Consider the following 24,186-nt stretch of genomic DNA (forward strand, 5'->3'; position numbering starts at 1 on the left):
CGGGTTAGTCCTGTTCAAGGACATGTACTTCTCAAGCTGGCTTCACTTTTCCTCAAAACTGGATCTGTGAGCTCGCGTGCCAGTACCAGTCCTACCAATCCCGAGCCACACCTGGCTATCACGCGCCGCACAAACAAATCTCAGCGCCGGAGGAGTCGCGGAGTTCGCGGGAACCTCCCGTCCAACCGAGATCTCGCGCAAGTGGAGGGGCCGGAAGTGAAGGAAGGCCTACATAGCCCCTCCCACCCCAGGCACACCCCTCCTCGCGATAGCGCCAAGCGTTCGGGCCCGGGAAGCGTGTGCGGAGGAGTCCTTGCCTTGCACTCGTCGGCCGCCGTAGCCCCTGCTAGGACAGCCCGTGCGAGCCTGCTGTAGGAGGAAGAGAAAGGCAGAGAGAATCGGGTTACAAGATGGCGGATCTGTAGTAGTTACCGCGGCGGCGGCGGCGGTGGGAGAGCGAGCGAGCTCTGGGGGGCAAAGGGACGGGAGGGTGGAGGTGTGCGGGGCTGAAGTAAGAGATAACGGGGACTCCGAGTGGAGGGGTCTCAGTGGCTCTTGTCAACCCTTTTCGCGGCTGAACCTCTGGAGCCATGGTGAACTGGGGCCTCTCCAGAGCCGCCGCCGCCGCCGCTGCCACCACCACCACCGCCGCCGCCGCCGCCGCCGCCGCCACTACTGTCTCTCAAGAGTGAGGGTCGCGGAAGAGGTGAGCGAGGAGGCGGCGGGCGGAGCAGTGGGGACAGCAGCCACCATGTCGGATACACGGCGACGAGTGAAGGTTTATACCCTGAACGAAGACCGGCAATGGGACGACCGAGGCACCGGGCACGTCTCCTCCACTTATGTGGAGGAACTCAAGGGGATGTCGCTGCTGGTTCGGGCAGAGTCCGACGGTAAGGTTATTGGGACCCTAGAATAAGCCTCTTCCGTTGGGGTGCAGCCCGAGGTTTAGGCCCTAAGCCTGGTTACTCCTATTATCATCTCTTGGGACAGCGATTGGTGTCGAGTCTGCTCATATGGTAAAAACAAACTACTTTGCCTGGATTTACCCTCGGTCAGACGCAGATTCTCCGTTCCCCCGCCTCCCGTCCCTATTAAGGATTTGACCCCTTCCTCTCCAGTTCCTCCTTTGAAGAGGTTTTAGAGAGAGAGTGGGAGGTAGTACTGAGAGAAGCGATAGTGATCTGCCTACCCTGGGGAGCTGACACCTCCATCAGTTATATTCTTATCCATTATGTGTCTTGTACAAAAGATTTAGCGAAACTTTTATGAGTACCTTTTAATTTTTCTTTTTTTTTTTTAACACTAAATTTAAGCAACCGGTTTCGTTGCTACAGTCGACAGGTGCGGGGGAAAACCAGAAGGCTCCTTTTCCTGGGGTTATTGCAGATTCGTTGCCACGATACATGTGCATGCACAAACACATACATCTTTAGTCTGGGATTCCTCCGGGCTGCTTTTGTAGAGGGTGCTATGAAAAAGTGGATACATCACAATCTCAGCAAGGACACCAAAGCAGATTGTAAACTCCTCTATTTCTTTGATTGATGATACGAGTCATGTGAAGTATTTTTAAATTATAAAATATATAGCTAAACAGTCAAGGGCATTTATTTCTATATTACAAGGCATTCTTTTGTTCTTAGGGTTAGGAAAAAGATAAATGCAACACTAATTTGTATACTGAATACTTACAGATGTTGGTCGTGGTCCCTCGTAATTTGTCTTGTTAAATTGGAAATACAGTAAAAGCAACTTTTTTATTAAAAGTTTGATTTCAAATGGTCATTTTGACCTTAAAATTTTCATTTCATTGAAACTTAAATAATCATCCCATCTCCTCATCTTCTTGGTCTGGGTGTTAGTTTTAGATGGATTTTTTTTTCCTTTAGGAGTAGGTGGGGATACAATGAAATAGTGTAAATTAAATAATGAAGCATATATTTGGAGAGAAATTACTTAAGGTGTTCAGCAGAGTGGAAAGACATGATCACTTTGGGATTTTTGTGTTTTATGTAGTACTAGGGATTAAACACGGGGCCTTGCTCATATTAGGCAAGTGCTGTACCACTTGCCTGCAACCTCTGCCCTGAAAAGATTTTTTTGTTGTTAATTTTTTTTTATTTGTTTAGTTGGTTTCTTTGGGGGGGGGGTTGTACTCAGGGGCACTCAACCACCGAGCCACATCCCCAGCCCTATTTTGTATTTTATTTAGAGACAGGGTTTCAATGAGTTGCTTAGCACCTTGCTTTTGTTGAGGCTGGCTTGAGATCCTCCAGTCTCAGCCTCCCTAGCCGCTGGAATTACAGGCCTGCACCACAGTGTCCTGCTTGTTGTTATTAATGTTTTAATGTGTTAGTTTTTTATTCACAGTTTTATAATTTGAGACTTATTTTTTATCTTTCAGGATCACTACTCTTAGAATCAAAGATAAATCCAAACACTGCATATCAGAAACAACAGGCAAGTAGTTGTTTTTTTAATTTGAAAGACTTAATCTGTCACCAAGGAAATATTAATCTGACAAAGATGGGAATGCTTTCCTGACAAGGAAAAATGTTCCGTAAACAAAGAGACCATGTGTGATTCCCTTCCATGTTGACAGGTTCATACTGAAAATTGGAGGGTTTTGTACTGTCAATAATTTAATTATTAAATTGAGCCACTGTTTTGTTAATATTAGTATACAATGTATTCATTAGACTTAACTGCAGTAAGCTGGATCTCTCTTATACCTGGTACACTAAACCTTTTATTCAGAATCACTTTGATTGAAGGAAATAGCATAAAAGAAAATTTGAAGGGAAGTCTGTTTCTAGTGGGAATTAAATCTTTTAACTCAGGTAAAAGTTTTTGAAGTAGAAGCATGTAAGTACTGATCTCTGATTGTTGTATATTTTTAATAATCAGTGGGTACTGTATGGGCATGTACATTGCCAGTTTTATAGATTTCCCATGTACATTTATTGTCTTATTTTGGGAAAGAAAACTTGTGCTGTGTTTTAAGGTGCCTAATTATTTAATCTGAAAATGGTAGCAGTGATTAAAGTTTTTTGTGTGAATGTGTTTAATTTTTATTATGAGAAATGTATCATAATTGGAAAGTAAAGAGAATATTATAATGGATATCTGTAACACCACTAGATTTAATAATGTTAACATTATGCCATATTTGCCAGGCATAATGGGACATACTCTGTAATCCCAGCAACTTAGAAGGCTGAGGCCAGGAAAGTTGCCAGCCTCATCAATTTAATGAGGCCCTATGTGATGTAGAAAATTAAAAAAGGGGGGGTGGGGGCTGAGATTGTATCTTAGTGAAAAAGTACCCCTGGGTTCAATTCCCAGTTTAAAAAAGATAGGCCATATCTGTTTCAAATCTTTTTATAATGTTCAACATTATGGGTAGAGTTAAAGCCCACTTTGTGTCCATCCCATTCTATCCATTCTCTACTTCCCTGTAGATAACCCTATTCTAAAGTTGATGTATATTCTTTTTTGTAGATGATTTTATACCTTTTCTGTATATATACATATCCAAAGATTGTATGTAGTCTTCTATGTTTTTTTTTTAATATTTATTTATTTTTTCTTAGTTTTCGGTGGACACAACATCTTTGTTTGTATGTGGTGCTGAGGATCGAACCCGGGCCGCACGCATGCCAGGCGAGCGTGCTACCGCTTGAGCCACATCCCCAGCCCCTTCTATGTTTTTTTTTAACTTTATACAATTGTCATATATTCTTACATGTACTCTGCAACTTGCATTTTTTTTCCACTCATTTATTTTGAAGATTTCTATGTGTTAGTAATGTAGATATATTTGGGTTTTTTTTTTTTAAGACACTATTGTGTTCTTTTGTTTGTTTGGTTTTTGTTTAGTTGTTGGTAGACCTTTATTTTATTTATTTATATGTGGTGCTGAGAATCAAACCTAATGCCTCATACATGGCCAGGCAAGCACTCTACCACTGAGCCACAACCCCAGCCCACACTATTGAATTCTAATATGTGATATACACCCACCAAACATTTAGATTATTTTCATTTTGCATGTATAGTATATAAAATTATTATGGCAGAGATTTATTTTTTTAAGGAAAAGAGAAATTATTTTAGAATTACATTTACAGCATCAAGTACTTTCTTCAAGATATCTGAAAATGTGGATTCCCAGAAACAAATACTTAACAGTAAAGGGACTAAAATTATGTCTGTTGCACAACTAATGAAAAGTTTTACTGTTAAAAACTTTCATATATAATTAGTTCTTCAAAATATTTTAAAATTCTTAGTATTCAATTAATAGCTTTTTCCTCTACTTAGAAAATGTCATATATCTTTTTTTGGTGACAAATCAAATTAAACATTTGTCATGAATACATGAACATGTTTACCATATCTTGAGCATTTTTTTTCCACAGATCTTCACACATGTTACCACTGAGCTGTATATCTCAAACCCTTCTCCCCTCCCCACAATTTTTTGGTACTGTGGATTGAACTTTGAGGTACTAAACCACTGAGCCACATCCTTAGCCCTTTTTATTTTTTATTTTGAGACAGGGTCTTACTAGGTTGCTGAGGCTGGCCTCAAACTTGCGATCTTCCTGCCTCAGCCTCCTGCGTTGCTAGGGTTACAGGAGCACACCACCTCTCAATGCTAGTTTTTATTTTGTTTTGCTTTGTAGTTTGCTTTTACTATATAACATTAAAATTCATCAGGGAATTCTTTGGTATGGAAAAACTTTGTATAGGAATGAAAAACCTGCAAGTGGAGTAACCTGGTTTTTTATTTTCTTTATTTTTACTTAAATCAAATGCACTTTACTAAAAGAATTAAGTGTTAAATTTAGTTTCGTTGTAGTAGATGTGGTTTCTCGTATTTTCACCAAAATCTTAAATTTGGTTTGCATTTTTTACAAGTATACAAATTGAGATTTCCAAATACATTAGTATTTTTTATTCATGAAAATTAATTTTTAAACGTCATCCTTTGAGTTTTTCAGTAATTTAATCTAGAAAAGTATTTCCAAAATTTACATAAAGTGGATTATTCATTAGGGAGTTCTAATTAAAAACTTAGTGAGTGAATGGAGTATTTGTAGGAGATTTGCTACATTTAAACATATTAAATAAATTCAGGTTGTTGAATGTCAAATACTGAATATCATTCTCATTGCTTTCTTCCTTACTGTGTGTAATACTGAAGAAGTTAATGAGAAGGGAATGTACTTTGTTGTGTTTTTAAACACATTGGGGAAAGAATGATTATATAATACAGCATGAAAAAAAAGTGCCTGATGTGTGTCAAAATTTTTAAGTTATTTGAAATCAGTTCCACTGATCTTGTCAAAATGGAAAGCAGAGTCATAAGAATGTAAGTTTACTTATTATATTTAACATAGTTGTGTGTTAGGGTTAGGAAGGGGGTAGAAGGAAATCCTCACCTCAGTTTTATTGGCAAATATCAAAAATGAAACAATTGCAGAATGATGATAATATTGCTAGTAAAATATTTTAACCCATCCCTCAAAAAGATTTCATGGAGAGGCAGCTAATGTACAGAAAGGTTGAGTCTTAACTAGGGTTGTATAACAGGTATGTGTCAACATAAAATGTTATAAACAGTAAACTTATATTTTATAGCTTTGGGCAGTAGAAAATTAGAGATGGGATGGATTGATATAAGCTAGAATCAGAAAAATTTCAGTCTTAATGGTGGTTATTGCTGAAGGAACTGTGATGGAAGGAATTAGAGCACCTGCTATAAAAGGCATAAGTTTTTTGAGAGCTTAGTTTGCTTTGAGGGGCAGGGGGCAACCATTGGGCTGGGGTTTGTTGTTGCTGCTGCTGTGATTTGGGAATTGACCCCAGGAGTGCTGTATAACTGACCTACATCCCCAACCTCCCCTCTCCCTCCCACAGAAGGTCTCCCTAAGTTGCCCAAACAGGCCTTGAACTTGACTCATTTTCACATACTGAATAGCTGGTGTTACAGATGTATTGTGCCATACCTAGCCACTATAGGTTCTTCTAAGAGCATAAGATAATGAAAATAATACTGTGTTTAAGGAAAACAGTGTGATAATGTTGTGAATAATAAAATGGGTAGGCAGAGCAGAAGAGGTTTTGGTAGCAAGACCTTTTGCAATAATTAAAATACATGAAAGTATGATTTATGAAAAAAAGGGGATAGAGATCCAGTATATTTTCCTTAAAGTGCTAGAAGATTTGGTGAATTTTTTAATATGAACAAGATAGAATTTGATTCTATCTTGTGTTTGAGTCTTTGGGACCAGAAAAATTGGAAGAAAATGGGAAGTTGAGCAGGCTTACATTAATTATTCATTTTGAGGCTTGTTTGTTTGGAAGGGGGGAACTATTTTGACTATGTAATACATGGTTAAAATTAAAAATTTTTTTCTGGAGGGAGGAAGGTACTGGGGATTGAACTGAGGGGTGCTTTACCACTAAGCTATATCCCCACTCCTTTTTTACTTTTTGAGACAGGGTCTTATTAATTTGTGTAGGTCCTTGCTAAATTGCTGAGGCTGCCCACCAACTTGTTATTCTCCTGACTAAGCCTCTTCAGTTGTTGAGGCTTCAAAATGTATATAAGAAAATCTCCTCTATCCATATAATTTCTTTGTTAAAGGCCACCCACATGCTGGGTACACACCTATAATCGCAGTGGCTAACAAGTTTGAGGTCAGCCTGGACAATTTAGGGAGACTTTATCTCAAAAAACTGCAAGCCACCAGTATTACCACTTGAGTTTGTGTGTGTGTTGTATATGTATATACACACATATCTCTTTTCCTTGAAGTTTGAACATGTAAACAGAAATGCACACAATCATACATAGATTCTCCCTTAAATAAAAGCATACAATATACTGTCCTGTGTCTTGCTATTTTTCATTAAACTTTGAAGTGGTAATTAAAAAAATAATAAAGGGAAAATTTATAAATGACATCTGGGACTAGTGGTAGGGTAGCTTAGGAAAAGAGGTTCTAATTTAAAAATCATCAATTTTTAGCTGCAAGAGGGCACCTCCTTTGAGGGAGTAAATATAAACTAAAAACAGAATTTAAAACTAAGCCTTGTTGAACTATCTACATTTACTCATTGATCCAATAATACTTGGTTGAGTTTTGCTTGTGGTCACTCTCTAGTTTGTTTTGTTTTTTGTTTTTTTTTTTTTTTTTGAAACAGGGACTAAGTTGCCCAGAAGGGTATCAAACTGTGATCCTCCTGCCTCAGCTTTCTGAGTGTCTGGGGTTTGCAGATGTGCACCACTGTACCTAGCTCTAGTTTGGATTTTTTTTATATTAAATTTGAAAGCTTTTGAAGAATTTAAGTAGAGGAGTGACATAATTGAAAATCTTAATATCAAGTCTGTGGAATTGGAAAGAAGCAATAAATGAGAGACTAGTTGAGAAATCATTGCGTAGTCCAAGTGAAAAATAATGTGTGACTGAATATGGTGGTGGTGAAGGTATTTAAAGGCAGAAAGATTTGAGATATATTTTGAGGATGGAATTGACAGGGCATGCTGATGGATTAGACCTTTGTAAGCAGGAAGAATGAATACACAATAAAGTGGAAGGATACATAGTTGGAAAGATTAGAGAATGAGGAAAATTTTTAGCTATGTGATTTAGAACAATTTTTTTCTCTGAACCTTATCTTTTAAAGCTACCTAGGTACAAGTTAACATATGAAAAATGGTTTAGCACAGGGCCTAGACATAATAATTCAGTAAAAGAACTGTGTTCATGATAATTACATTCTTGATGTAGGCAGGATTTTCCTCTCAGGAAAGATAAAAGAGTTTAAATTATTTGCCAAAAGCCACAGAAATAGTCAACAGTGAAGCTGAGAATAGTACTCAGGTCCTAATCCAGATTGACTTTTTTTTTTTTTTTTTTTTTTTTTGGTACCAGGGGTGATTGAACCCAGAGGTGTTTAACCACTGAACCACATCCCCAGCGCTTTTTTTATTTTGAGACAGAGTCTCACAGCGTTGTTTAGAACTCACTAAATTGCTGAGGCTGCTTTGAACTTATGATCCTCCTGCCTCAGCCTTCTGAGTCACTGGGATTACAGGTGTGCAACACCACTGCCCAGCTGTACTTTCTTTCAGAAGGTGGTTAGAGCCTTAATATAAAGTGTCTAAGAAGGGCTATGAATTCCATTTTGTAGTACTAGTGATATCGAAATGAAATATACAATATGAAGGAATTAAGAAAAAAATCTCCTGCCAGGCTTAGTGGCACAGGTCTGTAATACCAGCAACTCAGAAGGCTAGGGCAAGAGGATCTCAAGTTCAAAGCCAGCCTCAGCAACTTGGAAGGCCCTAAGCAACTCAGGGAGACCCTGTCTCTGATTAAGATATTAAAAAAGGCCTGGGGATGTAGCTCAGCAATTAAGCGCCTCTGGGTTCAATCTCTGACATCAAGAAGAAGAAACCTTCTTTTCCCATATTTTATCAAAAGAAAATAACTGAGTTTTATTAATGTTTATTAAGCAGGTGGTCATGTCAAAAATATGATATTCCAAGAAAAAACTAGCTCTGATGAAAAATGTGTTGTACCTACTTTGTTCAGTAGGTACAAATTATTGTAGTCCAACTATTCTAACCCCAACAAAATGGAAAAAAGACTGAAACAGTACATACAAATGAAGACAATAATGGTCCAGACTGATATTTACACTTTTAGTGTTAGCTGTGAGCTGTGTGACAAAATAGAGATGATGATAATGATCTGATAACCCGTGACAAGAGCTTTGCCACTCCTAAAAGGTTTAAAGGATATTAGATTTATGGTATTGGGAATCTGACCCAGTGTACTTAACCACTAAGCTATATTCCCAGCCCTTTTAAAAACTTTTTTTATTATTTTTAGTTAGGCATGACAGTAGGATGTATTTTGACATATCATATATACATGGAGTATAACTTACCATTTTTGTGGTTATACATGATGTGGAGTTACACTGATTGTATACTCATATATAAGCATAGGAACATTATGTCCAATTCATTCTACTGTCTTTCCCATTCCCATCCCTCTCTCTTCCCCCCACTCTGGCAGGTCCAATCCAGTGAATTCCCATGCCCCTACCCATGTTGAGAGCCGTAGTCGGAATGGCCCCTGGCATTTTGCCAGAAATAGGTGATGCCAGTGAGCCATTAAGAAGTTAAGCTGTGTGTAATTGCTGTGACTGGATGATGCTGGATTGAAACAGGCTGTGTATTCAGTTGTATATTAGACCCCTGCTGTCCGCCAATAGGGCGGCTCCTGATGCCTCAGGCGCCTGCTACTTTTGAGTTCCTGTTGAGTTCTGGTTGAGCTCTAGCAGGGATTCCTAGAGAGTTTTTGTTGGTTGGTGAAGGTCCAGTAGAGGGAGTTCCGGTTGGTGTGTGGTATTCCTGGAAGCGGGCATGGAGTGTGGGTGAGAGTTGGGGCAAAAAAAGTAGTTCCTGTTTGAACCTACAAGTGCCTGGTGGAGGCTCAGTTATTTTTGTGCCCAGCCAGACTTCGGCACACCCCCTCCCCCCCATTGTAAGTCAGCCCCTACTTATCAGAGAGAAGGAACATTCAGACTTTGGTTTTGTGGGAGTTACTTATTTCACTTAGCATGATAGTCTCTTGTTCCATCCACTTGCCAGCAAATGCCATAATTTCTTTCTTTTTCTTTCTTTTTTTTAATGGCTGAGAGAAAGTCCATTGTGTATATGTACCACATTTTCTTTATCCATTCATCTGTTGAGGGCACCTAGGTTGGTTCTATAGCTTAGCTATTTTGAGTTGAGCTGCTATAAATGTTGATGTGGCAGAGTCACTGTAGTATGCTGATTTTAAGTCCTTTGGTTATATGGGGGGGGGGAATGGGATAATTGGGTCAAATGGTGTTCCATTCTAAGTTTTCTGAGGAATCTCCATACTGTTTTCCAGGTGGTTGTACCAATTTGCAGACCCACCAGCAATGTATAAGTGTACCTTTCCCCACACCTTTTTGTTTTTTGAGCCAGGGTCTTGCTAAGTTGCTAAGGCTGGCCTCATACTTGTAATTCTATGTTCAGCTTCCTGAATTTCTGGGATTAGAAGCATGTACCACTGCACCCAGCATAAAGGATTGTTTTTAAATATAAATATATATCTGCTGTCATTTTATGAGTATATTATACCCTAAGTACATATTGGGTCTTAAATGCGGTCTGTTAATGTGGAGTCAGTGTAATTGAAACATTTAAAAATTTTGCTTATTTTATCTTTAAGCCTTTTATTTCCATTTTATGTATTTTAGTTATTTTAAGTATTCCCCTTAGAGACTGAGGAGGTGGTGCCATAAACACACACACACACACACCTGTGTGTGTGTGTGTGTGTGTGTGTTCTTAGTAAAATTTTGTTTATAAAAATGGTTTTAGAGGTTTTCAGAAAGGTTTGAAAAACTCTTACATAGATGTTGAGAGCAACTGATAAAAACTTTTGAGTAGATAACTTTGGTGGTAACACAGATTTCTATTTATTCTTACCTGATTATATGCACATAAGAAGTATTAATCTGAGGCCTGGATTAATTAAGGGATATTTTTCATGTACTGGTTAGTGGTTAGAGCCAAAAAGTACCAATATTTTCATTTTCAAGGCTTTGTCTTTATTAATCTGGGGCTCATTTCTAGTTTTTTCTTTTGTTTTGCAGTATCGAACCCCAGGGCCTCGCCCATGCTAATCAAGTGCTCTACCATTGACCTAATTCCCAGCCCTTTTAAATTTTATTTTGTTTTTTGTTTTGGGTGTTGGTGATTGAACCCTGCAGCATTTTGACACTGGGCTATCCTCCCTCTTTTTTTTGACTCAGGGTCTCACCAAGTTGCTTAGGTTCTCCCAAAGTTGGTGAGGCTGGCCTTGAACTTGTCCTCCTGACTCAGCCTCACAAATCACTGACACTGCAAATAAGTGCCACTGTGTCCAGCTAGTTTTACATTTCTTTCTTTCTTTTTTTCTTTTAAAGAGAGAGAATTTTTTAATATTTATTGTTCAGTTTTCGGTGGACACAACATCTTTATTTTATTTTTATATGGTGCTAAGGATCAAATCCAACGCCCCGCGCATGCCAGGCAAGCACCTTACCACTTGAGCCACATCCCCATCCCTAGTTTTACATTTCTTAACATCAGGCCATAATATTTAAAAGTACTGGTCAGATGAACAATTATTAAATATAAGGTATTTTTTAGATTATATTTTTGGTGGAGGTATAACTAAGTTCATGGTTTGGTTTGTTTCTTTTGTTTTGGGGGGTTTTTTGGTTGGTTTTGGGGTTTTGGTTGGTTTTGGGTTGTTGTTATTGTTTGTGTATTTGTTTTTGTGGTGCTGGGGATTGAACTTGCAAGGCAAGCACTCTACTAACTGAGCTATATCCCCCAGCCCACTTTTGCATTTGTTTGTTTGTTTGCCTTTTGTTTGTGTGTGCATGTGTGTGCCAGGAATTGGACCCAGGGATACTTAACCACTGAGCCACATCTCAACCCTTTTTTATATTTTATTTGGAGATAGGTTGCTTAGAGCTTCATTAAGTTTCTGAGGCTGGCTTTGAACCTGCAATCCTCCTGCCTCAGCCTCCCAACCTGCTGGGATTATAGGTTTTTCATCATCATGTTCAGTTCATGTTTATTTTTAAAATCAGCATTGTAGCTCTATTAAATTTTACTATGAGGGACTGGGCTTTATTAGCTCAGTGGCAGAGTGCTTGCCTAGCATGTGGGTTCGATTCTCAGCCCCACATAAAAAAAATAAATAAAGGCATTCTGTCCATCTACAACTACCCAAAATTTTTAGTTTTACTATGAATCCTGAAATATTTGAGTATTGCATAGTGACTTTAGTATTTAAATGTGATTTTTGTATGTGTTTTCATTTAAATCCAAACCTTAGTTTCTAACATAGTGGTTGACAACCTGTATTTAAAGGTGCAATCTTTTTAATATGATGTAAGAAGACATTGTAGTAAGGCACTTAAGCTAAACCTTGGGTTAATTTTTCTACAACCTAAGCTGCCAGATCAGTGGGTGCTCTTGGTAGTATCTGTAGGTAGAATTAGTGATTTCATTTCACCATTAGATTGTTTAAGGTCTTAAAGGCTTTTCCCAATTAAAAAAAAAAGCCAAAAGTAGAGTTAAACATTAACATTTTTCAGGTATTAGTTGGCATACTTTTTTTGGTGGGGGTGGGTGGGTACTAAGGATTTAACCCAGAAGTGCTTCACCACTGAGTTGCATCTCCAGCCTTTCATTTTTTTTATTTTGAGACAGGGTCTTATTAAGTTGCTTAGGACCTTGCTAAATTGATGATACTGACCTTGAATTTGTGATCCTCCTTTCAACCTCCCAAGTCAATGGAATTACAGGCATGCACCAGTATAGTTGGCTTTTGTCAGCATAATTTTAACTAGTTGACAACTAGCTAAAAAGGAGGAGCAAACTACATGTAGGCCATTAGTGAATAGAGCAGCTGACTTTCTGGAAACAATAGAAAGTAGATGGTTAGAATTGTCTACATTACAACTTTAGCCAAGAATAACTAATCCGTTTAAGTTTTATCTTGGTAACATACAAAGCCCACTAACCTGTTTTAGTATTTTTTGTTTTGTTTTAGAAAATTCATCAATGTTATTTTGAATACCAAAGTACTGTTTCACTGCCAGAATATTACTAAAGTCAGTTGAGTATAGGTTAATTGTGCTTATCAGATGGCATTTGTCATTGCTATTCTGTTTCAGTTCTCTGCAACTTTATGTACACTTTGTACATATCTTTGCTGTCATCATGATGTAGAAATCTTTTATTTTTCAACAGGATACGTTAATTGTTTGGTCAGAAGCTGAGAACTATGATCTGGCTCTAAGTTTTCAGGAAAAAGCTGGCTGTGATGAGATCTGGGAAAAAATTTGTCAGGTAAGTTTTGGGTTTTTTTTTTTTTAATTTTTGTTTTTTTCTTTGCAACGCTGGGAATTGAAACTTAAGGCCTTGGTAGGCAAGTTCTCTATCACGGAACTACATCCCTCCAGAGTCCTGAAATTTTATTTATTTGTTTGTTTGTTTATTTGGTGGGTGCTGGAGATTGAACCCAGAGGTGCTCAATCACTGAGCATATCTCCAGCCTCCTCCCACTTTTTTTTTTTTTTTTTTTTTTTTTTTTTGGTAGGTATGGTCTCACTTGGTTTGGTTGCTTATGGCATCACTAAGTTACTGAGGCTGCTCTTAGACTTGAGATTTCCTGGGTCACTGGGATTATAGATGTGTACCACTGCACCTGCCTGTAATGATTTTTAGTACTTAAGTTTTTTGAATTAGTTTATGGATCTGATAATAATATAATCATTTTTTTCCCTTGGTTCTGCTAATGACAGTGCCAGATAATTTAATAAAATAGTTCAAGAAAGTGTAGTGTGAGCCTCCCCATTCCAAATAAGAATTATTTGATATGAGGCCCTGAATCAATAAACTTTTAACTGGGAATGGTTGCTTTGTTTCTTTTCTACCTTGTATCTTACTGTGCATCTTATGTTGCTAGAGCATTATTAGTATACAATATTAAACATAGTTTCCACTGATAAACAATTAAAAACTAATAAATAAGATTTTGTGATTCATATAAACTATACATAGAAAAAAAACAGAATTGTTTTTGTTACTGTTTTGCCTTTAAACCTGTGGATGATGGTGAAAGGGTCCTGTTTTTTTTGTTTTTCTGTTTTTTTCTTTTTGCTCTTCCAGGTGTTCTGTGAGGATTGTATTGAATATTTCATGTGAGAAATTTTCTATAAAATGAGATTTAACTTAAGACTTAAGAAATTAAGTCTTAACTTGTAGACATATACAATGCATGCAACAAATATTTGCTTTTCTGTTCTTGATTTAAGATGAGCTTGGATCATGTGTTCTTCCGTGCAGTGGGGCAGGGGCTGACCCATGTAAATAATAAAACATACTGAAGGGTATGAACTAATTTATAAAAAATATTATAGAGAAAACATTAAAAGTGAAAAATCACTTATTTAAATTACTAATTTACAAAATGAAAGAATGTATTTGAGATTGTTCAGAATATTAATGAAAGTATATAAGAATAGCCTTCTTAAATTATAAATTCTAACAAAAGTGATGTTTTATTTCATTCTCTTTTCCTCTCCGTCTTAACAGCATGGTAACTATACATGTACTCAGTAAACATTTAAAGAAGAAAAAAATAATGCAGAAGACAAACTCCTTGTGAAGAACTAGGATGTTGATTGATATATTCACTATAACATGTATTTATAGGATGGATAATATTTTGCAGTGATCAACATATAGGTTATACCTTCTTCTCCACCTCAGTATTTACTGTTTAATTTGTGGTTTTGAATATTTATATACTATTAAAGACTAAATATATTTGTACTAAAATTTTTTTGCTAAAATGTATATTGTACTGTTTTTACTCAGGTAGTTTGGGAGATCCCTAAAACCACTCTCAGGGTCCAATATAATTCATTGAAATGACTGTAAGAACCGATCAAAGCTAATGTACTTCTGGCTACAATTTATTATAGTGAAATGATGCAGATTAAGATTACCACATGGAAAAAGATACGTGGAGTAGGATCCAGGAAAGTTATGTCCAGGCTTGAGTTTCTAGTTTTCTCTCCTATAGACATAGTGTTTATTTCTCTCGGCAACCAGGTATGGCAATACTCATGAAGTATTGCCAGCCAGGGTAGCTTACCCAAATATTTGTGTCCAAGGTTTTCAGTGGGATCAGTCACAAAAGCATGGCTAACCTTAGTCTTCAACACCTCAAAAAGTGGACTACCTTCTATCATAAACCATATCATTAGCATAGAATATCCAGAATAGCCTGATGTTCCTTGGTGAACCAAGTCACAGCTTTAGAAAGAATAGTTCAGGTACAGAAAGATTATCTCTCGGAAGCTGAGCAAGATCCAAACCTTTCTTTGGGAAAGGTCAGTCCCTTTGCCAAGGTTTTTTCCCATCAAAATGATCATGACTGTCTAAGGATCTACATCTAATATAATCATTTATATGACAGAGCAATATGAGTGTGAATGTGCCTGTCATTTGAAAGAGCCAGTATAAGGTAGAGATAGATATGAAGAAACAGCTCATCTGTTTTATAAAGCCACAACATACTTTTTATATTTGTTTACTAATATGATTATTCATTTCCCTTCTTGATCTACTGTAATTTATACATTTTGATAAATTTGTACAGAACTGTTTAGCATAGATCTTAGCCAGTAGTTAATAAAATCCAGTTCTTCCTCAGGCTAGTCATTTTCTGTTGGCATCATATCCTCAGGAAGCTTAACTCCCATTTGTCAATTGACTTAATACATAATCAATATTGTTATAAGATTTATGCACATACATAAAAGTAGTTTAATCAGCCGTACCAGTGTTATGCATATCATAGTATGGTAGTAGATATAACCTGAAAAGTAAGAATTAATAGATACTAGCATATACTAGACTTTAGTCATTAACAGTCCAGTTCATCATAATATTATATGATAAAATGTCAGAGATGTCATTCATCAGAGTTTACAGGCTTCCATTCACCTATATCAGGTTCTAAGAGCAGAGATGATCTTGGAAGACATAAGATTTCACCATTCTAGGCATCTGTTGTAATTGAGCTAGGAGATCCTATCATCTTGCTCTGAACCTTTCTTGAGACACAATTATTAACATTGGATTTCTTTTGTTGAATTACCCATTTATTAATTCCTTTGCCCTCAGTTACTATTTCTCTCTTTGTCATTGATTTTTATGCAAAGTTTTCCAACATTTGAAGGAATGTTAGCTTTGGCCACTCTGATAGTCCTATAGGGTTAATTATTGTATAGATTACTTGAAATATTTGTGTATGTTGCTGATTATACATTTAGTTATTGTTCCTATAAATTATGTTTTACTTTTTGGTTCTGGATTGGGTTTGCATCTCCCTATTTGACCAGTGTAGGCCAGGATTAGAAGGAAAGATACTTTGCTTCTGACAGCCACTCAGGGGCCAGACTGATAGAGAACACATTTTAATTTTTCTAAAATATTGCAAAGTGGGAAGGAAAGGTGACATCAGAGTACTGACTTCCTGTACCACACTGATGATTAAACCCAGTGGTGCTCTGCCATCTATCTACTCCACCACTCTTCTCCCCCAACTTTTTTCTTTTTTTGAGACAAGGTCTTGCTAAACTGCCAGGCTGTTCTCAAACTTGAATGTTCCTCCCTCGGCTTCCTAGTTGCTGGGATTTTAAAAGTTTTGCCCAGATATTACATGTGGGTTTTTTTTTTTTTTTTTGCTTGCATTTTATTGACTAGTTTAAGTTATACAGCTAAAAATAAGTGTATTGAAGAACATAACTAATGCATCTCAAAAGGGAGAGAATCAGAAATAGTTGGTGGACTACACCTATGGCCTCTATGTAAATATTTGGATGAATGTAGGGTTGACAAATCAGATCAGTGAAAGTTGACCTTAGGAGAGGATGAAAGAAATTTGTGAGGATTAAAGCTAGATTACAGAAATAAACACTATAATCAATTTAATGCTTCTTGAATATTTTATTCTTAAACATGCAAGCTGTATTTATTTGAAGTATAAAGTTAACTTATCTGTTCTTTTTCCCGAGTAGTGAGCCAACAGATTTTGTTGTAAGCTGAGTATTCAAACACTGTAGACTTAGTGAAACCAGTCTTGTGATCATTCCTCCCTCATTATTCCAGTTTCTTTTAAAGAATTTGTAATCCTGCTGGTAACACAATTTATACTATATAGACATTTGTGATTCCTCTTCTAGTTTTTCCTCATCTATCCATTCTCTTATCTGTTCCACCACCACTATCCAAAATCAGTTGCTCATGTAAACTTTAGAATAATGCTCTAATTTGTCTATAGTCTAAAATTTATTCCATATAACTAGTACTACACCACACACACGTGGCCTCCCTTCTTTCCCCCCCACCCCCCACCAGTTTGTTCATGCATAGGATCCAACCCCAGTACCTTGGGCATGCTTGGCAGGCACTCTGCCACTGAGCTCCAATCCCCAGCCCAACCACATTAACTTTCTAAGAAGGTTCTGTGCTTACACTTCCTGCATAATTACTCAGTGTTTTAGCTTGTCATTCCGTGATTTGCCATCAGTTTACATTTCCAGTCTGGGTATTTGGCATTTGCATGTCACATATATTTCTGTCTCTCTGTCTTTGTGCAGTTTCCCTTGAGTTTTGAGTTTCTAGATAGTTTATCTCCTATCTAAATTTTACCCATCTTTGGCTTCCAAAGATCTCAAATACTGCTACTTTTATAATTCTTTTCCTGCTCCCCTTCATTCCACCCAAGTCCCGCCAACACACATACCAAGAACTGAAGGAAATTCTGAATTATCTTTGCATTTTATGTGAATTGCTCTATGATCTTGCTACTTATGTGTCAGTTTCCCCAAACCCAGCCACACTGTTGAAAAATCAAAAGTAAAAATATTCATCTCTGTAGAAAAAGAACTTATGTGCATCTGTGTATCTACATTTCTCTAAACTCTTAGATCATTTTTTCATGTGTTGTTTTGGTGGATACAGAAATTTGTAGAACTTAGGATGTTTTGAAGTGGAGAAGATGATAGTTGCATTCTTGTGTTAATTAGAAAAAATTTTATGAAGAGTTATTTTTTGGAGTACTTTATTGTAGAAAATTTGTTTTAGCCTTGCTTAACCTGAGTTGACAATCTGAATCATAATAGTTCGCTATTTATTGTTTTGTAATTTTGATATAGATTAAAAGTTGGAGGCTTTATCACAGATGTTAAATGAATATTGTTCTCTTGGGTTTTTATTTTATTCATTTTTGATGACGCTGGCAATTGAACCCAGGGATGTTTTACCACTGAGTTACATCCCCAGCACTTACTAGATTTTACTTTGAGACAGGGTCTCACTAAGTGGCTGAAGCTGACCTCGAATATCTGATCCTTCTTCCTCAGCCTCCTGAGTTGCTGGGATTATAGGTGTGTTAAACTGCGCCTGGCTGAATATCGTTTTTTAAAAATAGACTTTATGTCTTTTGGTTTGTAGCAAAAGCAAAATATTTTTCAAAGGCATTTTGGAGAAATCTTATTTTCTCACTCATTATAAGGAATGAGGTTTTAGTTTGGTTTAAACTTAGTAGTATCCTCATCCCAGCCAGTGTGGGTTGCTAAGTATCATACTTAATGGCTGGGTGGGGGGAGGTGAAATAGAAGAGTTTGCCTTCTTTAAAATGGAAAATTATTGGATATAGTGAAGATTAAATGACTATACAGTTATATAATATCAGCTGAAATATTCAGGCTATCCTGAAAATATAGGTGGAAAATTAATAGGTGAAATTATCTGTGGTCAGTTACTTGAGACTCAGGTAACTCTAAACTACTTAAATTCACTGGTCAGCGTGTTGATTTCCAAAATGTTGGAATTCTTTTAAATTCTAAAATAACTAGCTCTACTTCTGTATTTTAGGTTCAAGGTAAGGACCCATCAGTAGAAGTCACACAGGACCTCATTGATGAATCAGAAGAAGAACGATTTGAAGAAATGCCTGAAACCAGTCATCTAATTGACCTGCCCACGTGTGAACTCAACAAACTTGAAGAGATTGCTGACTTGGTTACCTCAGTTCTCTCCTCACCTATCCGTAGGGAAAAGCTGGCTCTGGCCTTGGAAAATGAAGGCTATATTAAAAAACTACTGCAGCTATTTCAAGCTTGTGAGAACCTAGAAAACACTGAAGGCTTACATCATTTGTATGAAATTATTAGAGGAATCTTATTCCTAAATAAGGCAACTCTTTTTGAGGTGATGTTTTCTGATGAGTGTATCATGGATGTTGTGGGATGCCTTGAATATGATCCTGCTTTGGCTCAGCCAAAAAGACATAGAGAATTCTTGACCAAAACTGCAAAGTTTAAAGAAGTTATACCAATTACAGACTCTGAACTAAGGCAAAAAATACATCAGACTTACAGGGTACAGTATATTCAGGACATAATTTTGCCTACACCATCGGTTTTTGAAGAGAATTTTCTTTCTACTCTCACATCTTTTATTTTCTTCAACAAAGTTGAGATAGTCAGCATGTTGCAGGTAAGTAAAGTAATTCTTCATGATTTTGTTTTGAGATATGTAGTTCCTTCATATGTCAAGCTGGTATTCAAAAATGCTACTTTATTTACTTTAAATGTTCTATCAAACATAGAAAATTTGACTTTATCTTGTTTTGTGAAGGAGAAAAGTTTTTTTTAACACAAATTGTATTTGTAAGTATTCTCTGATGCAGCTGTTTTTAAGTTTTTTTGTATTTTTAAAATGGAGTTACCTTATGAATAACCCTGTTTTTATAGTACTGGGGATTGAACCCAGGAGCACTTTACACTGAGCTGCATCCCCAGTCTTTTTTATTATTTTTATTTTGAGAAAAGATCTTCTAAGGTAGTTGCCTAGCCTGGCTTTGAAGTTGCAATCCTCCTGCTTCAGCCTCCCAATAGTTAGGATTAAAGGCATGTCCCACCACACCTTGCACATGCTAGGCAAACACTCTACCACTCAAGCATCATCCCTCACCTTATGCAACTATTTTTTTTAACATATTTTATTTCATTTTGAAAAACACAATTATTATTGGGGTCTGTATGAGTATTTGTACTGAAAATGTCCCGGATAACTTAAATGTGCAACCAACATTGAAAAATAGTAATTTTTAGGAAATGATACTTAGGTTATTGACTTTGCAAAGTTGATTTTATTCTTTGTTCTTCAGTTGTAAATAAGAGTTTATCATGTTACTCCTTTACATCCTCATTATATAGTAATCATGCATTTGAAGATTTTTACACTGTGATATTAGAGTATATCCAATTTCCTACATAATTATCATTGTTATTTCCTTAACAGTCACTAAGTTTATTGAGAAGCTGTTATATACTTATTGTAGTGGTTCTCCAAATGTGGTCTGTGAACTCTGGAGGTCCCTGAAACCCTTTCAAAGGAGATCATGAGTCTTTCCCTTTTTCAGCTTCATGTCAGTGTGTTATTTTTTCATAAACTAAAGCCAAATCAGTGTTTCACAACAGATTGAATGCAGAGAAGAATCTAGTTGTCTTTTAAGCCAGACATTAAAGAGATTTGCAAAAAAAAAAAAAAAAAAGTGAAAGAGCCATTCTCCTTTCTAAACTTTAAAAATATAGAATCATATAGTTGTTTCTTACTTAAAATACTTACTTGAGGGATTGGGGTTGTAGCTCAGTGGTAGAGCACTTGCCTCACATGTGTTGGTCACTGAATTTTATCCTCAGTACCACATAAATGAATAAAATAAAGGTATTATGTCCATCTACAACTAAAAATTTTAAAAATATATATAATTACTTGAACACATAATAGCTTATTAAAAATTAATACTTTCAAAGGCCTCCTTTGTTATTTTAATTGTGATAAATATCAATAAATGTAACCCACATAATAAAACTCTTTGGGGCTCTCCATATTTTTTTAGAGTTTAAAGGGATCCTGAGACCAAATCATTGAGAATATCTGACTTTGTACTTAGCTATGTGACTTTATTTTTATGATATTTCCATCCAATATTCACCTTTATATTGTTACTTTATATTTTGTATAGGATATCTGTCTCCAAATCATTGTTACAAATAATGAGTTTTTTGTTACTCTCCTGCAGTAAGTGTGAGGGAGTTTAAACTTACACATCAGATTCTTTTTATAATATATAAAACCTGTTTTGTTTTGTTTTGTAAACCATACTGTACAATTCAGGATGTTGTTTTTCTTATAGACAAAATGATTACAGTCTCAGGAGATGGGAGTCACTATCTATAGTTGATGTAAAGAACCTGTTGTCAGGATCTTGAAATTAGCTTTCCAGTTAACTGGTTTTGATTTCAGAAGGGTTTCCAAACCCTTAACAATGAATCATCAAATGCTCTTTTATACTTTAAAAAATTTGTGCAAACTAATCTATAAATATTTGTGATACATATTTGTCATATATTTTATAACAGGTTTGTGAAATTTATAATATAAATCAACTGTAACTTTAAAAAAAGGAAAGTTTTGCCAGGTACCATGGCACATACATGTAGTCCCAGGTACTCAGGAGACAAAAGTAGGAAGATCACAAGTTTGAGATTGGCCTCAGAAATTTAGTGAGTTCCTTTCTCATGAAAAGTTTTGGGAGTGTAGCTCAGTGGCAGGACACTCCTGTGTTCAGTCCCCAGAATGAAGTTCAGTACTACAAAAATGAAGATAAATTTGGCCTGGCACGGTGGCACACATCTGTAATCCCAGTGGCTCAGTAGGCCAAGGCCAGAGAACCACGAATTCAAAGCCAGACTCAGCAATGGCAAGGTGCTTAGCAACTCAGTGAGACACTGTTTCTAAATGAAATAGAAAATAGGGCTGGGGGTGTGGCTCATTGATTGAATGTTTCTGGTATTCAATCCCCAGTACCAAAATAAATAAATAAATAAATAGAATTTGAAAGAATAAAAAAGAAAATCTTACTCACTTCTGGTTCGTGAGATTCATTTTCTGAAATGCCCAAGTACTATGAACAAACTACCTGTTTGACTTTATTCTATGACACTTCCAACCAATATTTATCTTTCTGTTACTGTAACTTTATTTTTAGTGTAGAATATATTCCAGATGATTCTTTTACAAACTATAAGTTTTTCAAACTGAAATTTCTCATTATTCTCCTATAATGAGTGTGAAGAAGGTTAAACATGCACATAATTAAGTTTCTTTTATAATACATAGGAGCTTGGGGTTTTTATCTAATATTTACAAATCAGTTATGGCTCATGTGCTAGCAGTAGTGCTGAATTCTACTTAAAAAGATGTATGAGAAGGAAAGTAATTAAGATTGTGGTTCATAGCCTCTACTCATTGCCTAAAGCCCAACTTGGTTTTCTTTATAGAAGTTTCTAGTTAGGTATTAGGTGTTTCCAGGTTTTCTAGCATGCATGTCTTGTGGTTTCTTAAGTGAGTATTAGTCTGCTGTTGCATGAATTAAATAAGGCAAGTGAAAATGTATGCATTTTATCTAACTGGACCAAAATAAGGAAGTACAAAGGTTCATATAAATAATAGCTTAAATTAGGTTAATTAACTGAGAAATTACATTAAAGTACATAATGGCTCTAGTATACATGTGGGCATTCTCTTAAATCGTCAAGATAGGAGCATTAAATTTTAGTTCATCTGAATTTTCTAGCTAATTATAGATCAAAACCCCTGTTGCAGAATGAATAAATATGCTTCAAACTTTCCCCAACTCCGTGATACTGAGGATTGAGCTCTACCACTGAGCTATCCCCCCAGCCTTTTTATTTCATTTTAAGATCGAATTAATAAACTGCAAGTTTTTCTGGCCTTGAATTTGTTATTCTCCTGCCTTAGCCTTCTGAGTATCTGGTATTACAAGTGTGGACCGCCCTGCTGTGCTCAAAAAGTATTTTATAAATTAAGTCCCTAAAAGCCAATAAAATGAGGTTATTTCCTCACAAATAACTACAGAATGACATCCTTCTCACAACAATAAGTTTTAATTTCTCCCCTTACTGGAAATGATAGAGTTGATCTAAAGCCAACTGTTGTCAGTTGTTTGTTTCCTTAACATCTTTGAATATAATATTTTCACTATTCCATAGGTAAAAGTTGAGCATACCACAAACCCAGCAGTATTAGTGGTTTAGTTCTTTTTTTTCCCCCACATATTCTGTAGTTAATAAGGTTATAGCAATGATTTCAGTTACTAATTAAATACATAAAATCTTGAAATAACTTTAAAAGAAAAAAAGCCCTTTTGCTATGATGTGATTCTTTTGTGTTTAAGACTTTTTTTGGATTCAGGTATAAGACTAAACATAGTAAATTATCTTACTAGATTTGGCCCTTTCTAGCTTGAGTTTTGCTTTGGTTCCATTCTTAAGTTTGAACTTAGGAACCTATCCAAAGTTTATTTGCTAGGTGTGACTTTATTTTGTCTTATTATTTGGGAGACCTGAATTCTGAATTTACTAGCTAGCCTCAGATAAGTCCACTCATGGAACTAGGCAATCTTTGAATGATGACACAAAGCTTGATCTAAATTTAAATTTATTTATGTGATTCTAAAAATGATGAACAGGTTCTCTTTCATTTTGTCTATTTTTACATGATTGCAAAGAAGTTTGATTTAGTCTTTTAGAACTAGTTTTTTTTTGTTGTTGTTGTTGTTTTTTAATACCTGGGATTGAATTGCGAGGCACCAACCACTGAGCCATATCCCCAGCCCTATTTTGTATTTTATTAGAGACAGGGTCTCACTGAGTTGCTTAGTGTCTCACTTTTGCTGAGGCTGGCTTGGAACTCAGGATTCTCCTGTCTTAGCCTCCCAAACCACAGGCGTCCGCCACCACACCAGCTTCTAGTAACCCCTTTTTCCCACAAGGTATTTTGTTTTGTTTTGTGTTATTTTGATTTTTTTGTGGGATTTGTTATTGTTGTTTTGTTTTTACTATACTGGAATTGAACCCTGGGCCCATTACCACTGAGCTATACTCCCAGCCCTCTTTATATTTTCATTTTGAAAGAAGATACTGGCTGATTTGCTTAGACTGGCCTGTATGCCTCCAGTCTCAACGTACTGACAGCTGTAGTTACAGGTATTCACCACTACACCTGGCCTCCCACAAGGTTTTGTTTTGTTACCTGGAAAAGCAGCCACATACAGTTTATCCTGCACAATTGTGTTTTTTTAAATAAAAGTTCTTAAAACCAAGTAGAAAAGAAAAACTAAAAGATCTAAAGAGATTAGTTTAATTAATTTGAGAAGCAAGTTCAGAAAAAAGCATTCCAACTATGTGATGGGCTTTTAAGCTGTCTTAATTTACTTTCTTAATTTACATTGGAACAGTTTATTTGTGTATCTTAAGAAATATTATCAATAATAATAATGCTGAAGTCCATAGAAAATATACTAGGAATCAGAAAGCATTCTTCCGATGAATTATAACACTTGAGATTGCTTCTATGTATAATATTTTATGTAGTTCCAGCTGTCAGCTCACAAG

The 24,186-nt window shown here is 36.2% G+C and overlaps 1 protein-coding gene across 5 annotated transcripts in view; it reads left to right on the top strand.

Annotated features, from left to right (window-relative positions):
- Nucleotides 1–268: 268 nt before the first annotated feature.
- The window catches only part of Ppp4r3b (protein phosphatase 4 regulatory subunit 3B), a 63,416-nt gene continuing 39,498 nt past the window's right edge, over nt 269–24,186 (top strand). For 4 of the 5 annotated variants that reach the window (XM_005322024.5, XM_040271355.2, XM_040271357.2 and 1 more), the window contains exons 1-4: nt 271–893; nt 2,408–2,463; nt 12,872–12,970; nt 18,575–19,198. In XM_005322024.5, coding sequence (XP_005322081.1) covers nt 752–893; nt 2,408–2,463; nt 12,872–12,970; nt 18,575–19,198 — 921 coding nt within the window. In that variant the 5' untranslated portion in view covers nt 271–751. Of the gene's footprint in view, nt 894–2,407; nt 2,464–12,871; nt 12,971–18,574; nt 19,199–24,186 lie in introns of all 5 variants that reach the window. The other variant, XM_013357190.4, reaches the window with a different exon arrangement.

Source organism: Ictidomys tridecemlineatus, chromosome 12 (assembly GCF_052094955.1).
Source record: "Ictidomys tridecemlineatus isolate mIctTri1 chromosome 12, mIctTri1.hap1, whole genome shotgun sequence".
NCBI classification, from domain to species: domain Eukaryota; kingdom Metazoa; phylum Chordata; class Mammalia; order Rodentia; family Sciuridae; genus Ictidomys; species Ictidomys tridecemlineatus.